Source organism: Cyprinodon tularosa, unplaced genomic scaffold, assembly GCF_016077235.1.
Source record: "Cyprinodon tularosa strain WSP-4 unplaced genomic scaffold, ASM1607723v1 ctg342, whole genome shotgun sequence".
Classification (NCBI taxonomy): Eukaryota; Metazoa; Chordata; class Actinopteri; order Cyprinodontiformes; family Cyprinodontidae; genus Cyprinodon; species Cyprinodon tularosa.
The window spans coordinates 1,258,630-1,285,127 of record NW_024039055.1 but is presented as its reverse complement, the minus strand read 5'-3'; the positions used below and the strand labels follow the sequence as shown (position 1 = coordinate 1,285,127).

At 37.1% G+C, this 26,498-nt stretch overlaps 2 protein-coding genes across 2 annotated transcripts; both read right to left on the bottom strand.

The window, feature by feature from the left end:
* Positions 1 to 321: 321 nt before the first annotated feature.
* srgn (serglycin) lies at positions 322 to 9,717 on the bottom strand. The gene is made up of 4 exons (XM_038294597.1): positions 9,519 to 9,717; positions 7,755 to 7,896; positions 1,150 to 1,391; positions 322 to 1,076 (listed from the first exon to the last, which is right to left on the bottom strand). Exons 1-4 carry the CDS (start codon positions 9,571 to 9,573, stop codon positions 994 to 996), a joined length of 522 nt encoding a protein of 173 aa, XP_038150525.1. The 5' UTR covers positions 9,574 to 9,717; the 3' UTR covers positions 322 to 993.
* Positions 9,718 to 17,949: 8,232 nt separating this feature from the next.
* LOC119789613 (kinesin family binding protein) lies at positions 17,950 to 25,628 on the bottom strand. Its single transcript, XM_038294585.1, is given in 14 exon segments — positions 17,950 to 18,514; positions 18,590 to 18,775; positions 18,849 to 19,023; positions 19,116 to 19,278; positions 19,950 to 20,024; positions 21,309 to 21,458; positions 21,600 to 21,712; positions 21,961 to 22,054; positions 22,246 to 22,370; positions 22,516 to 22,574; positions 22,898 to 22,977; positions 24,896 to 24,994; positions 25,106 to 25,607; positions 25,609 to 25,628. Coding segments are annotated over 14 exon segments (1,980 nt in total). The 3' UTR covers positions 17,950 to 18,375.
* Between the last annotated feature and the right edge of the window lie 870 nt (positions 25,629 to 26,498).

Below are 26,498 nucleotides of genomic sequence, written 5' to 3'. Positions count from 1 at the left end.
AATGGACTGGCTGTCCAGGGTGAACCCGTAACCAGCTGGAGATGGGCACCAGCACCCCTTGCGACCCTGCTAGGGATAAGCGTGACGGAAAATGGATGGATAGATGGGATTTCTAGTAAGGAATTTAGATCAGCTCTATCAAATCTGTCTGTGTATGCTGTCGAACACCCACTGTGTGAGCAAATCTTTATATCAATGTTGTTTTTTATCCTTTAATATGCTATTTTAAAATCATGCCATGTAAATCAACCTTAACTTAAAAGAACAGAAGAGCCGAAAACATTCTAGTGTAAAACACTGATCTTAATGAGAGACATTATACTTCTTTAAAACTTTTATTCAATCCCTTATTGATTGAAATATCTCAAATGCATATTGAGCTATATGAAAAAAACTGGAACAATGTACAGATTATTGCAAAAAATGTTTATATTCATTGTACACATATTAACTTGATATTAATTATTGATTGTAGACCCATTAACTTTTTATTTCTTGCAAAATAATTAGCAACGTCATCTTAATTAGGATGAATAAAAAAATGTATAAATAAGTTTTTTCTTTGGTTTGTTGATCGATCAAAAGATGACAGGAGTGGCTTTAACATGAGCAACGCAGTGAAAACAGTATTATTTTTTGCACTGGCAGCATACTATTTTAAAAGCATTTTTCTTTTACCATGATATATTTTCTTTATACAAAATGAAAAAAAATATATAGAGAGATGAAGCAGAGTTTAGACCTCACCAAATTTACACTCCATGGTTGAATAGTGGGGCATTTTTATAAAACAGCAGCTGCTTTGCAAATGAAATAAAATTCTTATGATTTTTTTATATATATATATATATATAAAAATAACCCGCATCATTTACTAATATAATCCAAAGTAGACATTTGGCCTCCGCAAGTTCAATTTTTCTCCAGCAGATGGTGATGCAGTATTTCTTTTGCTTTTACTGGGGAGTTGCAATGGTTGACTTTTCTTAAAGTTTATATCTGCAGAAGGTGGTCTTCTTCAAGGTCCTGCTCTGTTGGCTTTGCAGCTTCACCTGGAGTGTTCCTCACTTTTCCAGCTACAAAAACAAGAAGATACCAATATAAGGAAATGAGTGACTTAATTCCAAGTTTTAATGAAAAATGTAATACCTAAGGGCTGAACAAAGTCTGTCCAAGATTCACCGGAACCTGTGTCAATTTCAGCTTCTTTAGGCTCATCAGCGATAGTAAAGTAATCTATTGCAGACCCTTCATAACCAGAGCCTTCTTCTCCTGGGAAAAACATAGGTGACTCTCCATCTTCACTCCTTATTGGTTCATCTTCCTCCTCTGGCTCTGAGGGGCCATCCATCATTGAGGGAGCCTCCTCACTCTCAACTGGTTGTGCCTCTCTGCAAACAGAAATAAATGTTTATATTAATCATAATCAATCTGATGTTAACAATAATATGTTGCTTTGCTTTCTGTTCTGTTAATTTGAATTTCAAGGAAAAACAACATGAATTATTTATATATGCTTTTAACAGTGAGAGAGAAAAACAAAGTGTTCCTTCTGCTTATCGATTGACTGCTGGTGACGGCTTGCAAACCATCCCTGCTCCACAGTTCTAACCCATGCTACTTCTGGTCCATGCTTGCAAACACACCACTCAATCATTTTACACTGTAGGGTAAAGGGGAGTGCGCGCATTGCTTTTAGCTTCAGTAGGAACAGAGGTGATCTATAGACAACAATAAGTGAAGATACTATTTTTTTTAAAGGTTATTAAAACATAATGTAAATGCAGCATTAGCACCAAGCTAAACAAAACCTGCACCTTTGATAAGAGTATGTCTCTTCTTGCATTTCTTTTCTTTCATTTTCAGTTTGCTTTCCCTCAAATCTCCTTTTTAAGGTTTGTCCGAACTTCATTTTATCTTATTATTTTTTAACGAATAACTCCATGAGTTGTTTTCTGTGTAATTCAAGCAATCTGTTCTTTGTTGTCATAAAATATACATATTTTTAAAGATATTTTAAAAAAAAACAGCACTAACATAAGCTACAAGCTGTAACTGCTGGTCTGGTGAATTTGACTTTTTTAGCTGAAAAAAATTTCTTCAAATAAGTAATAAGTGTTACCAAGCAGAAGGTGAAACAAACATTTTCATCTTCAAACTTTCACTTGGGATGTTTTATAGAAAGAAATGTAATACTGTATATAATTTTGTATACACAAGAATAGGAAGGCGATGACATGTTTTTAACACTACAAATCTATTTACATTGGGCTGTCTGGTTTTACGCTGTTTAATGAAGGCATTAGTAAGCCATACTTGTTTTTTACACTTCACACATCGGCTCTTGCTAAGTGCTAAGTTCTATTCAACTCTATAAGCTTGTTTTCTGCTGTGCTTCTACACATTTCATCTAACCTTAGTAGAAATATATTCACTTTAACTGCCTTGCTCATAAGTTCATAATCATAATTTATTATGATTATACTTAAATCATAACAAGTTTATTATTAATTAGTTATGATTTAAGTATAACCTATATTAAAGTCTGGTGGAAGCAGGTGAAGTAATATGGGATCTCAGCTGAAAAAGTATTTGCTGACTTAAATTTTTTCGGGAACATTTAAATGTCAGACAAAAATAACATAACTAAATACAAAAAGCAATCTAAAACAAGATTTAATCTACAACTTGGTATATTCCGCATCCTTTTCTTTAATGCCACACTAGATGGTTTTTAAAGATCAACTATCTATTTAAGGTCATGCCACAGAATTTCATTCATATTTCACCTAGGATTGTCAAATGGAAAACTTGTTGAATTGTTAAAACTAGCTGACATGGGGAATTACAAAAGGCTATTGTTTTATTTGAAGCCAAAAATAATGTGTTATCAGAAAGTAAAATTAAAAACTTTCATTTGAAAAAAGGGAGTACTTCAAAACTTGAATAAGTTAGAGATGGTTTAAGCTGGGGATCAGCAATGTCCGCACATAAAAACAGTTTTAAATGTTATTTAAGAAGATTATTGTCACTGCAGAAGAATATGAGAAATATTTACTCAATTATAACTGCCAATATCATGGGTGGGTTTAAACCTAAGTCTATACTTGCTTTTAGTCTGCTTTCTTTGTGTTCCAACTGTTTTATTTGCTTTACAAATGGTTTTATTTTTTTTTCCTGCTTTTATTTTTTTCTTTATTTTTTCTAATATATTGTCTAATTCGCGTAAAGTACTGTCAATATACTGAATTGTGCTATACAAATAAAATTGCCTTGCCTATAATTCTACCCAGTCCTTTGAATATTCCTATTACTACTGTTTTTCTTTTGCTCTTTAAATTTTTTCTGATTGCTTTTCTTTATACAATATGTGACTAATTCATTGATTTGACTATATTACATTCAATAAACTCAAACTCAACTGAACTGAACACAACTGAACTCTAAAAGCTTTTATTTATAAGCCTTTCAGAAACAGACTTGCAGGTGTGTTTTTGTCATTGTCCTGCTATGCAACTAAAGCTAAGGATCCTAAACTGCTAATTAGATCAATCCTCAGGATTTTTAGATGGAACACAAACTTCACTCTCCTTTCAATTATGGCAACCATGCTATTGACTGTTATGTTCTTTTGCTAAAAGACAGTTTTGTTGCCTAAATTATTATGCATGATATCTAAGCCAAAAGTTTTAATTTTCAACTAAATAAACTTCTTTATTGCGATTTTACTGCATTTGTTTTATTATGATTCTTTTTAAACTATTTGGTCCTTACATTTTTTTTTTGACACACAGGAGCAGGTCAAGAAAGCTTTGTAAAGGGTGGCCAGTGTTTGGGGATCTGTGTCAATCTTGGTCTGGAAAATATAGCTGTTGTAAATATGTAGTGTCTCTTTAAGACTGCTACAACTGCAGATTATCACTTACCACAAGTATGCACCACTATCCTCTGGAAAGAGTGATGAGTGGCGTGTGCTTGTTGATACACAATTCAGCAGTGAGATGAACTTTATATCTTAATTTCCCCAACTCTGAAGTACCATTATGGGGTTGGACATACTCTGTTTGCTTCATGCATGATGTGATAGCAGCTGTTCAGCCAGACTTTGTGTTGCTTATGAAGAGTGTTTTGAATTAAGGAACAGGCATTATGGATTCCCAGCACCAGTGTGGTTGTGAGTTTTATTGAATATTACTACCGCCTCTACTAAACCACCTGTGAAAAACCAATATTGGGTCAAAAATACAGTAACTCAGAATTTTGATGCAAAAACTTGCTTATACTTAGAATTATTTTAGGGAGTTGCCATGGGTAACCCATCGGTAGTCAAAAAACAATTGAAATAAATGTACAGAAATACATTTAATATAAGTAAATAGATACATTCTGAAAAGTATAGACAAAAAATATGCATATAAACACATTTTCATACAAGTTTAACCTCTTAAAACCTCTTAAATTCCACCGGTAAAATTTTTACCGTCAGGTAGAGCCATTTCGAGCAGCTCCAAGCTGACACCAAAAGTATCATACCCCACAGCTCTGGAACTGTTACAGCTAGAGGTCTGACATTTTCTGCATTTGTGGTTGACGTGATCTAGAACAAATATAATACAATGAAACCTGCTTTTTCTCAAGAATGTCTTTATTACTGCTTTTCAAAAAAAAAAAAAAAACCTTGAGTCATGTTTGAACTGATGCAGGTTGGTCTGTGTTCTACTCACCCAATTGTAATTTAAATATTAGGAAACTAGAGGGTGTTTGCTTTCAAATAATGTATTGCACATTTGGGCTTAAAGTTCCGAAGTTATTTGCTTTTCCATTTGGGTATGCAAAATAGGCGAGGATTACCCAAAATGAGGTGGATGTTAAGAGGTTAAGCTCAAAGGTTTACTTTCTTTTTTGTACTTCATTGTTGTAATTCATAGAGCCAAAAATGTTGTTCAGGAGATGTTTTCTATGGAGATGCAACCTTTTTTTTTCCTAATCTAGCAATTTAGTTATATCTCAACATTCAGCAGCAGGTCTTATTGTTGTTTATTATCAATAAGTTGTTGAGGCATCAAATCAGAACTAAATACGCTCCATGTGGCAAAGGTTAGAATAAACAGATGGAAGAAAAGGTATTTCCTTAAACGCATTTTAAAGATGTTTCTCCATACTGTAGCTCCACAGTACTCCTATACTATTTAGCTGCTGTTTTCAAGCTTTAGTATTTGACGACCCAGGGACAAACACAGCAATGAAACAATAGACCAGAAGTAGCAGCCCACAAAGTGTTGCAGCCCGCTTCCTCTAAACATTTCCTCTAACTTCCTGTTCAAAGTTAGCTGAGAAACTGTGGAGGACTTAAGTGCTCTGACATTCTCCAGATATATCACTGAGGTTAGAAAATACTATGAGAACTCAAAATAGTAAAAAAGTAATGTTTTAGACAAAGTCAGCAGGACAAATTTCTTTCATTTTTAGTCACTTCCTGAGCTATAATCTGCCGTTACCTTTCTGAGAAACCTCTGCAAGCAAAGCAAGCTTGGTAATGTCTGTGCTAAAGGCTTAGTCAGCAATCAGAGTTACCACTGATTCAGAAACATTTCCCAAAACCCAGCAATTAATCATGAATTTGAACAGTGTTCTTTATTACTTCTGGAGCTTTGGATTTGTACACCCCTTAATGTTACTCGGATTATCGTGTTGTCTCTCTAAAATGCACGCCACACTCTGTACATCTGACTTTTAAACCATTAACCTAAACTTGACAAAATGCAGTCTGTGCTTCTTGTTTTTGAGAACACTCCTTTAAACGACGTATCTGTTATCAGAAAAAAAAAGATTAGTGGTTAAGAGAAGCTTTCAAAGAGGAAACTGTGGGTTCAGATCAAGATTGATCAATCATTTTAAGCAATTACGCTACAGAATATTGCAGGGGGTTTTTGAAGCTGTGTCAGATAAAAAAAAGAACATTTTAGAACATATAGATCCAAAGTGTGGCTTATTTTACACCTCTGAAAAAAATAAAAACATATTTTTCTCATGTGAAATTCCCAGACTTTAAAGATTTGCTCTCCTTTTAACCTCAAAAAGAGGTAGAAATATTCCTATTAACACATAATTGAAATAAAAACATGCTTTAGCGTATAAACCTTTGGCTTTTCTGAAAAGATTTGTAGGTTTTTTTTATTAAGGAAGTGAAAAATTGCAAAATCCCATTGCAATTCTACATTTTGCAAAAACCAAAGCAATGTTAAGTCAAGTTGTGAACATATATTCATGTACTCTGTAGGCATCCTGTATTGGTTACCACACAGCATCAGTCTTTTTTGCTTTATCTCCAGCAGCTTTGCAGAACTAGATATTGAATGTTTTTGCTGATTTTTTGTCAAACTTAAGGGCGCCTGTAAATCTCAATTTTGGACTCTGACTGGACCTTTCTAACAAAAAGAACCATCCAATTGTAGCACTGGATGTTTATGATGACTATCCTCCTGAGCTGCTAAGCCTTGCTCTTTTCCCACCAGTCTCCCTGTTCTGCTACAGAAAAGCATCACCATAACATGATACTGCCACCACCATGTTTAGGAGTACAGATGGTGAGCAGGCGATCAGGCTTCTTTTCCACCAAATATATCTTATTTGGATGCGCACCAAAACGTTTAGTTTTGAAGAATTAAATGTTTGGTCGACAGGTTCCCTCTCCTAAAGCAGTGGATCTTTTCGGTTGTAAAATTACAATATGCAAAAAGTAAAGGTTCCTTTATGATGGATGGTTTTCGGATCTAAGCTGCTAAACGATTGTGATGGTTTCTTAACTCGCTAATGTCTTTTTTTAAATCATGACTCATTCAATACTTATCAAACCATCATCCTGCCCAGCAAAAGATAATAAAAGTACGTGATGATCTATGCACATAGTCTAGACTGGAAAAAAATAAACTTTAGATATGACAGTAACAATAGCATCATAAAATAGAAGCATTTTCACTGTTTCAGCCTCTGAACTGACATGTAGATCCTGCAAAGCTTCAGTTTGCTTTCATAAAAATCTTTTACCACAACAGTCCCTACATTACATCTCCACACTTTTAATAGCATTCAAAAATAACCTTGCATTTATTTTCAGCTTTATTTTCTCTCTACAGTAGTTCAACAAAGCTAATATTGGATTTCAAGGATTTCAAATGGTTTGAAAAACAGGCAGATTCTAATTCATAATAGTGCTCATAACGTGACAAAAATCTGTCAAATATCTTGAGCACATGGAAGTTTAGATAATTTTTAATCAACAATCCCCTGCAAAAAGACATTTAACTTATGCATAACAAGCAAATCAAAGACTTCAGGTCAACCAATTTTAGTTAAATGCTGACATTTCGTGCAATCTGATATAAGCTATATGTTTTCAAAATATTTGCTGCTTTTTTCATCTCTCTGGTTTTCTGTCTCTCTTTCTTTAACCTTCCACGTCGCCCTCTATTTTTGCCTTTCTTGGCCATGAACCTCACACTTAAGTCCACTGTCGAGCATAGATCACATGAATGCACACAAGCAAACACACAGATCAGGCTGCCTTAGGAGCCAAGGTAAAAGCTCTGACGCAGCATCAGCATTTCACATCTGCATTTGGCTGACAGCTGCCCTATATGGTATTTTTGTCTTCATTTGATTAATTTACTGCTGTAAAAACGCTCACCACTTCATGTGGGAAATAAGTTTGCCCATGCAGGGTGTGAGCATTCACTGGAAGGCTGAATACTCACAGATACTCGGCGTCAGAGGCAGGCAGTTTGGATGGGAGATCTGGGCTCCATGGTATCTCAGAGCTCTGGTGGACCTTGCAGTTGGCATTGCCGCCCTCAGGATTACATCTCAAAAACTTGTAAACAGCAGTTGCAGGTGCTCCTAGAAAAGTAGAAACAAATTCACAAATTTTGCTAATAGTGTTATAATAAACATTTAGTACATAATATGACTTTTAGATCCTTTTATTTTTCGTACATTTCGGGACATCACAACAATAGTTGTTGGTTATATCTAAAAGAAGGAAGCAGCATCATGTCAGTGTTTCTCAACACATTTCTGCAAGCAGTGCACGGAGCTGATACGTTGCCAAAACTTCTGGAATTACAATTGCTCAAACAATGTCTGGTCCTCAGAAGGAGCATCATGTGTTTTGTCATCGGTTCATGTGTGCAGTTTGCTGATGATTAATGCAAGCCTTGTGGCTCTTGAGAAATCTTAGGCAAGGATGAGGCCATCCTGGTAAAAAAACGGTTTAACATTAAAGTGTATCTATATTTTTTTGCCACACACACTCATTCTGCTACTAAGGGAGAGCTTGCCCAAAAAGGAAGCCCAAAACTAAATTTAATTTGGAGTTGTGTCCTGTTCATACTGTCCATGCTGGATTTTTCTACATCATGTAATTCACAACAGCTGATTGCCAACTCAGTAAACATCAAATAAAATACACTTCTTGGCCAGGCATTCTTCCTCTTCCACCCTACCAACATTGCTACCAACACTGAAAATTTATTTTTGCCTTTTCTCTGTCTGTGTGAATTAATTTAGTAACCATTTAAATCAAATCTGAATTAAATTAGACACCTAATGTTTCTTAATATGGGGCAATTTAACTGCATTTAGTAAAGAAGACAGTGAGGGTTGTTTCAGGTAGAAAATAGAAGGCATTCATTTGTGGCTGCCATGGGATACGTTACCTGTTTTTGGTCTTGATTCATTAATTATTTTAAGATACTGAATAACTAAAGTATTTTTTTAGATAGAATCTTTACTTTCAGCTAATAAAACCTTTCTCTTCAGCCTGTTACTAAAGTTAAACTCATCATACACATAAAGCATAAAGACAATAAAAGGAATTTAGACTTTTGTCACTATTTCATTGTGATTAAATCTTAAATTGCATATGAAGTTTGGCCATAGGGCGTAAAAAGGAGAGGGAAAAGAGAAAAATCCCCTCCTATAAAATAAACAATAGCTAATAGGGGTTTCCTTATCCCACTGAGTTTCCATTCTCTTGACACAGAGCCCTAAAATGTTCCTTTCACAGATCAGCAGCTCTAAACAAGCTTCATCGAAACCTAACTCGGAAACCGACTCATATTTAGTCTTTCCGTTTAACTTGATCTTGATCAGGCAGCGGAATGAGCATATTTTCACCATGATGAGGTGTTATTATAAAACAGGCTGTCTGACTGTAGGAGAACTGGAAACCAGGCAGCTTTTCTTTCAGAGGATGGTGAACTGAGCCAAAGGCATTGGTAATAATTTAATCATCCTTGCGCAACACATGCGCTACGAGGAAAAAATAAAGCAATCCCTTCTCTTTGTCATAAACAGTCCCAAAAAATCTCTCTGTGGAGGCGCTCCTATTTGCCTAATAGCGCTTTTTTGGTATAGCTACACTGACAATAAATCAAATTTAAAACACTTCTATGCTTCTTGTTTTCAGCGCAGTCTGTTTCTGCGTATTAAAAAGTTTTTAAAAGTCATAATGGACCTACCTTTTCCATTATGTAAGGCGAGGCAGGCTACAGCAAAGAGAAGAACCAGTTTCATCCTCAGCTTTTAAAGATCTTCTTTTGAAAATAAGACGGTAGAAATGCGCTCCTTCCTGAGATAAAGCGTCTGCTTAGTAAAGAGTAACTGTGTGAAATACCTCAGGCAGACAGAAACAGCTCTGCCCTCAGAGTGCGTCATGGTTTCCTGAAGAGTCTTCTTCTTCAGAAGAACATCCTCAGTGGAAACTTTTACCTTAGATAATCACACATCGGCCCTGGATTAAGGAAACCAATGAAGATAAGATGCTAAGTTTTTCTGATGATGACAGGAAGGAGAGAGGAAGCGATAAAGGACTAAATTAGCCAGTGGCTCCTTTTTTATTTATTTATTTATTTCTTATTGAACTGAAATAACTTGTGAGGTTGAGAATTTTTCCAGTCCCGTTTGTTGTACATATTTTTTTAAAACTATGTACAACAAACAAATATATATATATATATATATATATATATATATATATATATATATTTATTTATTTATTTATTTTTTATTTTATTATTATTATTTTTTTTTTTTTTTTTTCATTTTAATTATACGGAAGAGGATTAGGGCCACTGAAAAAATTTAAAAAGTTAACTGATCTTTACATTTTATTTCAGTATAATATGGGGAAAAAAGTCAGAATTCTGACCTTTTTCTCAGAATTCTGACTTTTTTTTCTCAGAAGTCTGACTTTAATCTCACAATTCTGACTTGTTTCTCACAATTCTAACTTTTTTTTTATCAGAATTCAGGCTTTAATCTCAGAATTCTGACTTTAATATCGAAATTCTCACAGAATTCTGACAGCAAACAAACATGTTAGAATCAAGCCATAGCCATGTCTGTTTTAGAGACTACACTAGCTCTCTTGTTTTAATCACCTTCTGCTTTTCCATTAATGACATAGCATCACAGGGGGCTCCTCCGGCAGTAAAAAGTTGCCTAATTCCATCATTTTCCACCAATGTGTAACTGGTCCTCTAAAACAACTCACATATTTGTCAGTGAAGCTGAGTGCTCCCACATCTCTTCCATCATGGTTCCCATCTCCATTACTGTAAGATCCACAATTCTGAGATTAAAGTCAGAATTCTGAGATCAAAGTCAAAAATCATATTAAACTGAAATAATATTTAAAAATCAGTTAACTTTTTGTTTTTTTCCAGTGGCCCTAATCCTCTTCCCTTTAATTGTAAAGGTAACAGGGTTGTAAAATCTTTTCATGTTTACCTTTTAACAGAAAGATGAAAGAAAACATTAAATAATTTTACACCCAGTGTCTGAATTGTATTATCAGCTTTAAAGAAATGCTCATTTTCATTCCTTATCAGTTCAAATAATTGAATAAAAATTGATTTCAAAATGCCAGGATAGAGAGAAATTATTATTATTTTTAGTTTCTTGTATTTCAGAGTTTCATATCAAATAAGATCTCTAGATGATAATGTAATGTTGCTAAAAGCTTCTGATTGGTTAGTTCATAACAATGGAGCTAACTGGAGTCAGATTTTTTCCATAAGGCAACATCTTGAGCAAACCTGTTTTGCGTGAAACCATGAGCCAAGGTGAGAAAAATGAGCCAAGGTAGATAGAAAACCGAACCTTCACAAATCTCAACCATCCTTACACTATCCAGATGTCTGTAGTTTCCACAAATACATAAAAATACCATTGGAATGTCCAACAGAATATCTGCTTTAGAAAACTAGTTTTTTGAAACAGGGATGAACAGATTTTGGTTTAAAGTTCATGCTCTAAAACAGCATCAAATTGAAGCTGATTAGCTTGGTAAAATAAGTCTTTTAGGAGAAATAATATTTATTTTTTTTCAGTTTGCACATGCAGTAAGGGGCAAAGAGCACCCCTTAGATCTGGAGACAAACCCTTTGGTTTGATTAAGCTTATTTGAAAGTGTATAAATAAGGTTTCTCCATCATGCAGAGGCATTCCGCTGCAGGAGGGACTGATGCACTTTACAACATGGGCTACATGGTATCATTAAAAAAGGACATCATGTTCTGGAATTCCCCTTAACACGAATAGGAAGTTGAAGCTGAAAATTTGACTTTTAATTTAAAATTAAATTAAACTGAATTTAAAAATCAACCCACAGTGCCCAACCAAATTATTAAGAGTTACCTAGTCGCTTTTACTTAGTCCCAATAAAAAATAGGGAAGAAATTACATGTATAAGCAAGGTAAACACGACTCAAGTACCTGATTGAAGGTAGCCTATAGGATAACATTTCAGCAAACAACCGTTAGAAGCTTATGGAAGAGTATGTGTTAGCTTGAAATGCAAATCTACAAAATACACAAAACATTTATGTAAACCTCTAATTTTGATTATGTAAAGTAGCTGTATGACATTTATTCTCATCTTAAGCTAATCAAATAATCTAGTAACCCTAACCGATACAAAGCAGGAAATATTTGTTGTGACTTAATATCATCCAGTGTGAAAAGACATATGTGATATCTAAATATTTTTTACAGTAAATGCAAATATCTGTATCCTTCATTAAAAGAGGGCACATCGCGACTGATTGGCCTGTGTATGGTTTCCAGTGTGTGTGCAGAATGTAGCTTTGATGTGGCCTGCATGTTTCCCATATCTATGACTCTAATGGGTCTCCACATGTGCAGCAGATGTTAGCAGAGGTCAAACTAAATCTTTCTCTGATACTTCTTTCTTTGTCCGATTGATTAATTGATTGATTGACTTTATTGATCTCACAGTGGAGAAATTGACTTCTTACATCAGCTTAAATAGCCAAAGGAGAAGAATGTGCCAAAGGAAGAAAAAGGTGCATGGGATATATACAGCATATATAGTATGACAGCTTTTTTTTTTTTTTTTTGGTAATTTATTATTAAAATTGTAAACAGTAGAGTATTTATGTGACCACATATATTTTTATAATGACATTGAACAGGTAGTACACAGCTATATATTAAGACTCATCTAACAGTCATCAAAATGTAGTGAGTTAAAAACCTTTTGAAGCCACATTCAGATGGAATAAGTGAACAAACCACTTAAATGAGATTGAGGAACGCCTATATAACATCAGTTCCTTTTTATTTGATGATAAAAGCTGTTAGAACGGTTGTTCTGCAATAAAATAAACAATTAAGCAGCAACCTTAACGCAGCAACTATCAAATAGTTAATATTGTGAAAGAGGCTAATAACAGTGAAACTAATTTAATTTAACTCCTCCAGAGTTTTCATGTGGCTCTTAGCTGTTCTTTTGATTCATTATCTCATGGGCCAATGAGAATCAATTTCTTGAAATATTTCTGATCCAAAAAAATAATAATAAACACCTCATTTTGCTTTGGTGTTGCTTTTCTCCCTGCATCATGATTTTCCCCTTTAAAATTTCCTATACTTTTTCTGTAAGATAAAGGTAGAGATAGAAAGACTGCTTTCAGCTAACACATTACTATGATGCTGAAGGAAGTGGTAACATCAGCTGCTATCATTTTCATCCAGGAAATGACACACTAGCCTGACCAGCGTAACCTCTTTGCACGAACACATGAACTGCTTAGCAGAAAGACGTAAACATACTTTAGATGGTACATTCATGAGGTACAGCTGGGATGGATCTCTTTTTTTTCAAATTATTTAACACATTATCTAGTTAAAACTCTGATTTCATATTACTTTGTTTAATGTTATTGCTAAACAATAGTTTCTACTACTATACTTCATCTGAGTAGCAGTCAGCATCAAACACTATCTAGAAACTCAATCTTCTCACAGTGTGGTTTTCGTTCCCATCCTTACCACATTATGAACGTAGGATCAAGTTAATTGTTGGAGTAGCCAGAGTTAAAAGCACAGCAGAAAGGGCTATTTTCAATCACCCAGATGAAACAACACTGTATTCACACATTAACATACAGTTTAACACAAACGAGAATTCCTTTTTAAGTACATTTAGCAGTGATAATTAAATTATAATGTTTTATAAGCCTTTACTCATCATTACAGAGAAAGTTTGGTTTCATTTTCTTGGCTACTGCTCCAGTTCATTTTAATTCAGCTGCTAGACAGATGGATTCAGATTTAGCTCTGGAATACTTTAGTATACGGAGGGGGGATGATTATGTGCACTCGGCTCAAGTCCTAAACCTTCAAGAAAAAGCACAGCCCTGAATCACTAAGCTCAGTTTGTGCAGTATGTCAGTTTGGTCATTTAGATGAAGAACAAAATTCTAGAAGTTTTGCCTTTATCATTTTCAATTCTTTTTATAAAACCCACACTTGTTGAGAAAGGCATTTTAATGGTAAATGGGCGGGAGTAAGGCTGTAAGTGTTGATATGTGGTTTTCACTGTGAATTGTGTGGTTTAGCAATGGGTTTAACTTGCTTTGTAGTTCTCTTAAATGCATTACCTTTGAGAATATGAGATTTTAATGCAAACTGATGGAACTAACATTGGACGGGCAAAAAATAAATTGTCATGGGACGGGCAACCAAAATTGCTCCATCTGCTGTCACTGCTGCTGATGTCTTTCCCTCCTGGCTTGGTGTTGAAACCCACCTACAGGACTAGCAAGCTGTCCAGTTCCTGTTTTTAGAGCAGGTCGCACCTGCTGATGATGATCTGTAAAACTGCTGGATTTAATTAGCTGGCCCAGGCTGTTTCATATTATATATGCACAGAAAATATATCTATTTTAGCCATGGTCTGGGTGAATACTTGATTCTGATTTCCTGTTAAATAGACTGATTGTTCTAAATCATTGCACCAGATCCCTCTGAAATGATGACTTTGGAGCTGCAGGTTTAGTGGCCAGCACCTTTATAACAGGTTAGGAAACAGGTTAGAACCAATCGGATAAATATGGATGTGACTAGAAAATGTCTTTGAAAAAAAATTTGTTTTCCAGTTGCCAGTTAGTGAAATCTTAAAGATATGTCAGGCATAATAAAGCAATATTGCCTCACTTGCCCACTTCCCACGCTGTGATCGGTCAAGGCTGCTTTAATCCCTAGAGCAGGGTTTAACCAATTAAAAATCGGCGGGGTCCAAATAAAGAAAATAATAAACCAGTAAAGGTCCGAAAACATTTGAAATTATAATCTGTTACTTTAAACAGAATTTAACACTGAAATAAATTGATGTGTTTATGAATCCATGTTATACATCGAATTTTTAAATAAAAAATATCTTAAAAAATAGAAAATCTTTCCATTTTAAAATCAAAATTGTTTTTTACGGGGAGAGAACAACAATCATTCAGTTTGGTATATAGACAGTTTCCTGATTCACATATTTTATAAAACATCTGAACTGACCGTTTGCTTTTTTGCGGGGCCTAATGAGAGAAGTGGGATTTAGGCTGACCTGCAAAGCTTTTAAAACTGGGTTTAATTGGTGATCAAGCCATTCTCAAGCACATATCAAGGTGCTCATTCGTGAGCCTGGATCAATATTTATTTTTGATTATGTTCACGGTGGAGAATCCTGCTTCACAGCAGTTGGTTGAGCCAAACATAGTGAAAATGTGCAGGGTCATCTTTGAGCACATCATTTCACTTTTCTTTCACCAGTTAACCGCAGTTCTTCCAGCAGTCCACACTTTCTCTGCTTTCTTTTTCTCATCGTCTTCTCCTTCTTTCCCATCGGCCGCCTTGCAAAAGGTTTACCTGCTGTGTCTAAAAGTGGCTTGCAGCACAGATCCAGACTGACAGCAGCAGCTCATTGGCTAATTTGTATCACATACAGCCAGATCCCAGACTATCCATAGTGCTGTACCATATTAACAGGAGAAGCGGCGCAAGTGAAATTAGACACTGTTGTCGGACAACATGCAGTATTTTATAAATGTTTTAAATCAGGTTGGGTCCGGATTAGTCCGCTGGTGGGTCTGGATCCAAACCACGTTCCTTTAGCCATCGGAAGGATTCTGGGGTTACATCCCATGCAATGTTTTTCTTCCCTTGACAGTTCCTTCAGTTCCCTCTGTTCAGACTTCCATTGTCTGAGACATTCACTGAGATCCGTGGCGGACCTCGGGTGTCCTCATGGTAGGGTGATGATCAGCTGGATGAAAACCACACTTCTCGTGTGGTAGGCTGCATGTGTCATCTCCTGTAGCATAGCCTACAGAACCAGAGCACATTTTTCTTAAGAAGGGGGACCACCACCCCTCTGTGCGAATCCAAGGTCACTGTCAATGACCAACAATTTCTATGCCCAGCCTTCCCAGGAATCGGGGAAAAGCTCCCCTGGCCGAGGGGAATAAACACCTTGTATAAGTTCAAAATTCTGAGCCTATAGAAGATGGAAAACATATATGAACTAATTTTTTATAATTTTTAATAACTATTGCTAAAAAAGCTATCTAAGTCTACATTTTTATGTTTATTCATTTAAAGTTTTGATAGTCTAAAAAAAATGTATAACAAAAAACCCCCACAAAATTTGTATCATAATAACTGCTGCAACGAACCTTTACTCTTGTGAGTGATTAGGTATTCCCTTTCATATGATGGTGTTCAGAAGCCTTACTTCTGGCCTCTGAAACTCAAACAATCTACCGGAGTAACATCACTCCAAATTGTTAGATGCCTTCACAGTTGCTACCATAAAAAACTGACTTAACTTTAGAAATTTACCATCTGGTGTAGAAGTGGCTCAGGTTTTAAAAATGCAACCCATACACAGAGGACCAAGTCCTTCATACATCGGCCACAGGTTTGAGTACAAGCCTGTTGACCTATGCACCATGTCTCACCCCCATTCCCTGTTAGCATACCAGGGCAAAAATGTAAAAAAAAATAAAATGTAAACATCGGTCTGTTCACTATACAATCACTAGCCTACTGCGGTGTAGAGGCCACATAGTGTCCACCACAACTAGCCTGCACAGAGGAAGTAGCTTAGGTTTAGCCTGAATGACCTCATAATTTGCTGGAAATTGCTCAGGATGTCAGCCCACGCATCCGACCTCTTTCGCAAGCACTCCACTTTAGCATGGAACAGAAACTCACAATTAGGTAACGGTGCCTCACATTTGATGGCGATGCACTTTAGCTGCACAATTTAGTACACAGCACACTTTGCAAAGCAGGTTCAGATTGTTTAGGTTTGAAGAAAACGAAAACAGAGGTGACATTTAACACTGCCTTTGCAGCACCTACAAGAAATGTTTACATGACAACGTGAACAATAATTTATACACCATCTCTGTTTAAGATGAAATACATTTTTTTTTTTAATGATGGTTTTAGCCCTTTAAGGATTCTTATTCAGGTAAAAATAACCCTCAAATCTATTTGCACAGACAGTTATAAAAACTTTGTATTCAAAAAATCACTCAAGCTCAACTTTAGGCATTCATTTACATCTGAAGTTATTAATTTTCATCTTAGCTATATTTAGAATTTGGGTATTATTGCCATACATTTTTTATGGCAATACCAATGGTCACAAAATAAGAGAGGTTACAGAAAAATGGCAAAGGCCTTGAACATCCCTAGTGTTGTTAAGTTTAAACAACAAAGGCTATGCTAAATGTGATTCCAGTCCTGAGTGGCACTTAGTCAAAATAACCTTCAGCAAAACCTGGTCACAGCAGCCACCAGGTTTTGCACACGCTGCAGGACTGTATGCCTGAACTTCTCAGCATACACCACTACTGACCACAATAGGCACAAGATGTCAGCTCTTATTGGCTCCCAACCATATAGCTAAATATAAGAGTCTGTTCTGTGAAGACTAAAAACAGCAATTTTTCTGCAGATAAGTAGGCTGAGGAGACGGAATGAAGCATGAAGTTAAAATGGTGCTGAGCCATGGTGGTGGCTCAGTGATAATCTAGCGCTGCTTTGCTTCCTCCTGCACAGGAAGCCTGAAACATGTGGTGGGTAAGAAGGATTTTATCCAGTCTTGGGAGGAAATGTTTGGTTGTAAGGAAAGTGGAAGTTTGGGTATAAGTGAAACTTTAAACAAGACAGTCTACAAACAATTGTTTCGAAAGACATAGGAGCAGCTGGTGTCTGGCCGTCAGTCTGTTACTTAAGAGTTTGTCATAAAACTTTTTTTTGTAAGAAACCACGACTGCTAATCCATTTAGATTTATTTTTGTATTGCAAACAGCAGAAACTTTGTATGTTTGGCCAATACATGTTTTAATTGCAGTTGAATATTTTTTGTCATGGTTTTTAGTATTTCAGTATATGTTAGTCATTAATTTCTATTTGTTGAATTGCTGTGGAAAAGTTGAAATCAAATTTTACGTCAAAGGTAGGAAGAGCAAAATCAGACAAATAAGTCATTTCAAACTAAATGAAGAGAAAAAAACTGGAATTTTTTTGAGAAGAGGAGGCAACTAAACATGAGGTTTAGTGAGTTAATGTTCCACTAATTCCTAATGCTAGAGGGGAAAAATTTAATCTGACGAAGCAAACAGGTCATCATGAAACATCCTGTTAGGTTCAGAGGGTGGAACACAAATCCATGCTCTGGAAAATATACCAACTTTTTATTTTCCTTGCTACCTAAAATTTGTTTCACTTAACTGCAATATGCTACATATTATCTGAGCTGGAATGAGAGATGAAATTACCACTTTATTGCACAATATTCAGGGCACATTGCAGCAGTTATTGGCTGTGATGCATTCAAACGCAGCATGCTTAACGGGAGAAGTCAACAAACACTTAAGTACATTAACAAAAAACTATCAGAATTTACATTTAAGCGTCTCTGGCGCCAAAGTAACGAGATACAATGTAGTTAACATGATCAGTTTAGCAGTATATCAGCCAGTAGAGAGGGAATTTTCAACTTGGTCCTTAGTTGTTTGCTGCCATCCTTGATTTAAGGCGGTTAATTTTTAGAGGAAGAAGGCCGACCATCTCTCTGCTGAGTTCCAGCTCCGTCTCCACGGCGACCGCTGCTTCAGGGTGAGTCTCGCAATACTCCACCACATACCTGTGTGTTGTTATTAAAAACTTAGAACCGACAAGGCATACCAATGACTGCATATCAACATGTCTATGATCATACTTGTAGTTTTCTAAAGCTCTGTTGAGATTTTCCATCTGAACTGGGGGTGAGGAGCTGATCAGTTTGCTGTGAAGTCGAGCGACCCTGAATCGGGCCACTAGAGCTGGTCTGAGCACCTCCTCCTCCAGGTGCTCAGGAGGCTTTCCTTCTGGTGAGCACAGCGAATCTATGAACATCTGGAAATACCTGGAGAGGAGAGGATTTTAAATCATTCAGGAATTGTTAAAGGCACAGAGAGGCTGTCTAAATGGAGACTCACTTGGCAGAGGCAGAGCAGAGATGGTTGAATTTCTTAATGGTATGGCTATCTAGAGAATGGTTGTCTGCTTGTCTGTTGGCGAGAGTCAGCTTCAAGTCCATCATGTCATTATAAGTCTCCCCTAACTCAAACATCAGCTGCCTGCGGATCAGCAGGTAGTATCGAGAGTTCAAGTCTAGAAACAAACAGACCAGTAGAACATTGATCCGGTTACAATTTAGAAAGCAAATTCCTGCAAAGTCAGAACATTGAGTCAGAAATCGGCACCATTGCAGATTGGCTCCAACATGTCAACTCTTCGTTTGTGCATTTTGCAGCGGCGTTCCAGATCTTCCTCAAAGAAAGCCAGGGCCCGAAACAGAGAGCTGTGGTCCTGCAGAATCTCTATGTGGTCCGTCACATATCCATCCATCTGAAAGAACTCCTTAGCCTTGGAACCAAAGGTAGGATGGACACATGAAATCTGTTAGACGCACAATTTTACATGATCTAACATCAGCTTACATGCACAGCTTCAGGGAGGTAACTTTCATGAGACCAAAACGGTTTTTAAGGTTGACCAAAATGCTGAAGTGAAACTAAATGTCGCCATGACTATAATCATAAACCAAGTAGCATTTAGTGCATAACCTGGATGCATGACTGTCTGAGGAAAGAAAGAAATGATGCAACTCTGTAAGACTTTAAGATGTATTTACAAAAGTCCCTCACTGATTTCTATCTCTTCTGGCCTCTGATAATTATTCCTCAGGCCAAGCTGCACAGACTAATGATCAGCAATCATCTCAGCCATATAAGATATATCATGAACCGATGTAATTTATAGAATATTATCTTTTAAATATGATACATTTAAACTCTACGTGCTAACTTTGCATCAGCTCAGTTAAAGCTGATTCCTGGGATGCCAAAACTTATAGAACACAGTGGGAACATTGAAATAATGAATAAGAACGAAAGCCAAGTGAATCCTAACACCTGTATATATATTGGTTAGATGATAAACAAAGATGTTATAAATCTATAAATCTATCTGACCCTTGATAACTAGAGCGCAGCTGATGCCAGTCTGTCCAATAAACTGCTGTTTGTGGATCATACCTGCGTTACATAGTTCTGTCCCACTAGGAAAACAGCTCTGGCTTCTGCAAAGTCCAGAGGGAACAAACACATCACCTGTAAACAAAGACATGATTACATTAATTTATGTCTTAATTTTTTCCCCTAACAGAATATGTTCATGTTATCGTTGAAGAAGCCTGTAGTAATGGGCCGGTATGAAGATCTGACACCAAAAGCAAAAATACCAGTACTTCTCTGAATTATATGCAACAGTCTTTAAATCACAGTTGTCCTGCAGAAAGGTCTCGCTTGCAGAGTCTCACTCCTCTTTAGATGTGCATTCATACTCAGATGTTCAGCACCTTTTTATTAGTGGTTGCATGAACAACCGTACACAAAGTGTGTGTCTACAGCTATGGAGGGGTTCTGTTCTTTTGCTTTTCACTTAAAACTGACTCCAGTAGCTCCAAAACGTTCTGGCCGACAACATGTGACCATCAAGGTCACCAAGCTGTCTGCTTCAGTAGCACCGTGGAATTTCTTTCATGTGTTTATTAAAAAAAACATATACATGTTACACATTATTGTTTTTTTAGGACATTTTAATGTCAAACATTTGCAAACTTTTACTTTCAATTAGGGGTGAATGATTTTGTCAAACATCTAAATTGCGATTAATTTCAACCGATATTGCAACTGTAAATTTATTTCAAATCTCCTTTGTACTAATCACAATGATGTAGATGTTTCACTACAAGGTTTCAGCTTTTTCGTTACCTTGAAAGCTTGCTTGTCCAGAGTGCATTGTTAAGAGATTTTATTGTAACCTTAGTTTGGAAAAATGCTTATTTCTACAAGCTTGCATAGATCTGCATGCTAGCTGGAAGTTTATCTTAAATTTTTCTGGCAGCAAACCCACTTTAAACATATTACCACTTCTTGTGGGGTTGCAGTAAGGGAAAAAAAAAAACCGTTATTAAATGTAACGCTGCCAAAACTGAGCGCCTCTGCAATTTGGAATTTTGATCAATTTTGATTATCTTTCAAATGCAATTAATTCCTCAAACCTACTTCCTATCACACATTTTGAAAGATCTCTGATATTGACCTCTAAATATTTGTGCAAACTTTTAATAAAAATAGATTGTGAATTTGTCCCGTTTCATAAACTGTTTTATTATCTGTATTTTTAACTCTTTGCTAAGTCTGAATGTGATTTACGTGGGCAATAATGAGCATATATTGATTGTGAAAAGAAACGTTAACATTTAACGACTGTTGCTCTAAGAAGCTCACATCCCTAACATGAACACCCAGCTGAAAATGACCTTTGGTACACAATCTGCAGATAAGAAAAAAAAAAAAAAAAGAGATCGGAGGCATCAGATAGATACAAACCTTTTCCTCTGTGCTTGCGATGGAATCAAATGTATCCTCTGATCCAAACAGCAGAGCGCTCTTCCTGCCCTTTTCTTCTTCCTCCTCCTCCTGCCGTCTTGCCTGTTTCAACTCATCCTGACGATCGGTATCCAGCTCACCGATATTATCCTGATGCACATCAAAATCAAAATGATCAAAAGACTTTCTTTTATAACTCAACACATGTTTAAAGTTCTAAGAAGCACATAAAGAAACTTCAACTGAACCAAAAGACAATCCTATAAGACGGTTCACATGCTTGTGCAGTACCTCCAGCAGCTTCTTGGAGTCCTGCAGGAGATTGAGGCAGTATTTAATCCAACATCTGGCGATCTCTGCTCGTTTCTGCCGGAGCTGCTCCCTGCGCTCGCTCTCTGTCTCACCTGGGACAGACAGAAAGAGATGGAAAGAGGTCCCAAACGCAAATGAGAGGAAGGATAAAAAGGCTTACGTAAACTAAACAACAGATTTTAGTGTAAGTAAGTCTGGCTTGAGCAGTCTTCGGTTCTTTTTACACATATAATCCTTGCAATAATCAAGGAACATGTTACTACGATACAAAAACAGTTAATATGCTGCATGGTGAGGCTTTTACTGCCCATTAGTGAAGCATTTTTTAGCAGATATTTACTTTCTTGTGCAGCAGCTTCTGAGGGAACCTCTCCAGCCAACCTGGATATAACAGTAGCTGCTGCAAGGCAGTGCCTGCCTTCCATGTATCTGCCCTGAAAAACAAAAAAAGCACATATATAACAAAAAAATATATATATACACAAAAATCCCCTAAACAGATCAACTTTTAACATAAATCTTAATCTATTTACATGCGGATATGAGTAAAATCAACAACAAAAAAAGAAAAGAAAAAACGGATTAATGCTTATTAAATTTCAGATTAAAGTCATACAAGCCCCACCTTCGTAATATAATACTGAGACAGTGTGGCAGCATTCAGGGCCCACTCCATTGGACTGTACTGGTTCAACTGGAGCTGTCTCTGCAGGGTGCTGTGACAGTAGGTGGCAGCGCGCTCGTTTTCACCTGACAAGTCAAATGATTTGTCATAAATACCATTAAACAAGAAATAAAAAAAATCATCTTTATCTTTAAATCAAATATTTTATTTGGTTTCAGTTTACAGTTTTCAAACCAACATATTTCACTAGCAGTGATAAAGGAAACATACCCAGGTTTTTATAAACTTGAGCAAGGTAGTACATGGTATGGGTGTACGCCAACTCAAACCTGGTAACATACAGAGTGAAGTGACACCATATTAACACGAGACACACTAGCAGAGAAATCAACATCACAAACAAGTCATAGAGAAGGTTAAAGTAAAAATATGTTATAAAATAATATATCAAACAGTAAACAGCTCAGAGAAAAGGAAAGGTTTACATCTAAGCATTATTATCTGTTCAAATGGCCCAGTCAAAGCCAAGAGCTAAAGGAATAAGAGAATCTGCAGAGAGACTTGGAGCTTGGATGCCTTCAATATGAGAGCTTCAACTCTTTTCCAAAGATGATTTGTTTTGAAATTTGTAACGGACTATAAGAGAAACTACCTCTTCGTTCTTTCCTGGTGTGTCAGAAGGTTCTCTTCTGTGCTGAAATACTCTGTCATGTCAGTCGGAGGCCTCCCATCCTGAGTAAAATAAGGAAAACAACAATCATAGGCGTTGAGGAGGGTTTGAATTTAAACCAACAACCAAAACCGCTTGGAAGTGGGTAAAGTCTATCGTCTGATGATTTTTCTGAAATTTTAGCAGAATCAGAGTCTATAGCTCCTGAACTTAACAGAAGAGGGAGACGGAGGAGCCTGTGCAGAGGGGAGTGAAAGGTAGACTAAACATATGCATGGGTTCGTTTCTATTCACTTAATGCATCTCAGTGCACAAAAGGCAGTTAGCTTAGCATCCCACAGACGGAAATAACTGATGCATGTACATCTGAGACAATCTTGTACACTGAGAGGTGGCTGAAAGTAGATAGGCGCCAGAACCTCAGGGTCAAGCCAAAGTTAAGCATGAATTCTGTATGTATCATCGTTAATATTAGTATATTGATGTGTATAATTAACCGCAGTTTTTTGTTGTCAAGAAATTATGAATACATGAAAATATAGTAAGTAATATATGAAATATTTAAATGAATTTTCTACCTGAGAGTATTACTGCTGCCATCATCTGTATTAGAGGGGGGGGGGGGATGGTAGGGGTGGCCAATGATGGGTGGGCATCAATGGCGTAACTATCGGTAAGCAGAGACTGCAGTTGCTTAGGGGCCCCCAACCTCTGGGGCCTCGTCACTGACACCTGGTAGGCCCCCTATACAATTGTAGACTAGGACATCTCTTTGCAAATAAAATCGTGCGAAAAATTCATCTTAAACCCACCTGATACTAAATCAACTGACCGGACCTTATTAATACCCCAACACAAGGTGACCCGTTTATACACGACAAAGCAGACAGTGGTACTTTTAATTACTATGTTAATAACTGTGGATAGTTCATTAGGCGGTTGGTGAAAAAAAAATTAAAAAACACTCCCATAATATGTTTCAAACCGAAATCAAGATCTTAAAAAAAAAAAGGCTCTTTTTACAATTCGACTTGGAATTATGGCTAATCCAGAGTGTTGATTAAAAACGTAACAATGTGTTAGTGACGATGGATACCAAAATGAAGTACTTAAGCGGATTCCAAAAAAGAAAAAGCAAAGAAGAGCTGCTGGAAGAACGGAAAAAAACTTCCCAAAATAAACACGTTCTTTCAAACAACTAAAGAGGCAGAGGTGGACGTTGCTGCTACAGTGAGTGAAGATTGTGACCAGGAGACGAATGTAGAGGGCGTGGGTGAGGAGGGGGGCTGTGAAACTCAAGGTAGCCCAATAAGACTCATTTTACAGCAGAATATACTAAAGTATACCCATGTCTAGTGAAGGTGAAGAATGATGAAATGATGAAGTGTGTTGTCGGTTGTCTACGGCAGCAGGGGCGGTGGCGGGGGAGGAAGCGGGCAGGGGGGCGGATGGGGTGTTGTACTTCATATGGGGCCAACCCAGATAATGTTGCTTACAGGCCTATTGTTGTGTCGTTACGCCATTGATGGCTGTGGCCACCCCTGGCCCCCCATCTAGCTCCTCCTCTGCTTAGAAATGGACCTCAACTTAAGAGGAAGAAAATTGTACGTTTTTTCAACTTAAACAAACAGAGAGTGGATCTGTTTAGATTCATTTAGCTATACAAGCTATACATTTTCCTTGTCTTCTACATTGATTCTACCCTGTAACTGGTAATTAACACTAGCTACTATCCCATAATAATAATAATAATAATAATAGCTTGGTTGAATAAAATCTTTGATTTTGTAAACACAGAGACACAAATGTACTTTTCTTACTTAAAAGGATCCAACTGATTGAGCCAATGTATATTTCCAAATCAGTGCTATTTAATCTCTAATAGGATGAGGATTATAAACATCCCCCGTGCTTATCAAGACCTGCAGATAACTCAGATCAAATGGACTATTTCCCACTCTGAGAGGGAATCAGCATCACCTCCTTCATGTAGTGTTGGTAGATGGACTCTGCTGTCTCCAGGAAACCCTGAGCTGTCTCTGTCTCATCACGGCCAGCCCAAAGGACACCCAGCTGGTTCTGAAAGCACAAAGAAACACATGATCAGCATCAGCTGATGAGCTCCACACAGGGGGGGTGTAAAGATTAGAGCTTATGGAGAAACATTTATGAGGGAGTAACCAGTTTTACCCTGACATGGATGAACAGAGAGACGTTCTCTGATGACACCCTGCATTTCTCCAGCATTTTCATGCAGTTCATAAGATGCTCCTGTCCGGCTGACAGCTCCTCCGTGTCCACGTGGTTAACCCCCAGGTAGTACTCCACAGCCCCGAGCTTAGCCGCCCGCATCCCCGCAGGAGAGTCTCCGCTGAGGCCCCGGCTGAACCCATCCTCCCTCTGACCGTCCAGTGGCTGAGCAGGGGGCGGCTGTTCGCAGTTGTCTCCGCCGGCCTCCTCCTCTCCGTCCCCGGCCTCGAAGCTCTTCAGGGAGCAGTAGATTTCTCTTAGAAGCTCCCTGGCTTTGTATTTGGACCGGAACGGGTCGTTTTCTGGGTCTTTTCTGGACTCTGTTTCGGTGAGATGTTGGGCGTTGGTGAATTTGTCGCAGATAGATCTCCACTCGATGCTGTTGATGGAAGCCATGTTTGTTTTCTTCTTTTCAGAAAAAAAACGGCTACAGACAGGCGCATTGTTGGCATTTTACTGCCATCTGCTGGAATATTTAAGTCATTGCTCCTCATCTGTTCCTGTTTGGCTGTGATACCATCCTGGGGAGAAATATCAGCACTCAAACCATCCATTCGTGGTCCTTCCTATATTCTGATTTTTGGGATGTAGTGAAAACTATCTGCCAAACCAACTGCATAGTTTCAACATCCTATCACCAAGCATTAGATAACCCCAGCACATTTTTTATAAGATAAAAAATAAAATCAATAGTCCTTAGTAGTCAGATTTTGTAAATTGTTTCCCACTGACCACCATGTTGATTCTACCTACGTATTACCATGGTGGTTATGGGCAGAGGGACACCAGATTCAGAAAGCAGAAGAAAGACACCCTAGTAGCTTTTTAATCAACTAATAACTTTGCAAGCTTAATTCTTGCAGTGCTTGTGATTCCACAAACATTTGCTATTTATGTTTCATTAAAAAAATCTAATAGACTTACACTTAGAATCAACTATTTATCCTTTGGGATTACTCCTTCAGGGAGATACTGCTTCCAGTAGCTTATATAGTGTACAAAGAGTTAAAGCAAGATACCCTAAAAGATAAAAATACAACAGAAAATATAAAAAGAGTTTATATAATACAAAAAGAAGGTTCAAGAATATGTTTCCCTTAGATATAAAAAAAATATATCTGCACAGTAGAGAGCTAAGGGAAGACTATATAGTAGTTGCAATGGCGTAAATATCGGTACGTAGAAAAAGCAACTGCTTAGGGGCCCACAACCCATTAGGGGCCCCATCACCGATACCTGGTGAGTCACTTACGCAATTGTAGATTAGAACGTCTCTTTGTAGATGTAATGGTGCAAAAAAATTCTTCTTAAACCCACCTGATGCTGATATTAT

What these genes read in the sequence shown, in the direction of transcription:
- srgn (XM_038294597.1), bottom strand. Translation starts at nt 9,573, where the DNA reads ATGAAACTGGTTCTTCTCTTTGCTGTAGCCTGCCTCGCCTTACATAAT. An exon ending in CGCCTTACATAATGGAAAAG is followed by an intron (nt 7,897 to 9,518) that starts GTAGGTCCATTA and finishes CTACTTTTCTAG; the next exon opens with GAGCACCTGCAACTGCTGTT. An exon ending in AGACTTTGTTCAGCCCTTAG is followed by an intron (nt 1,077 to 1,149) that starts GTATTACATTTT and finishes TTGTTTTTGTAG; the next exon opens with CTGGAAAAGTGAGGAACACT.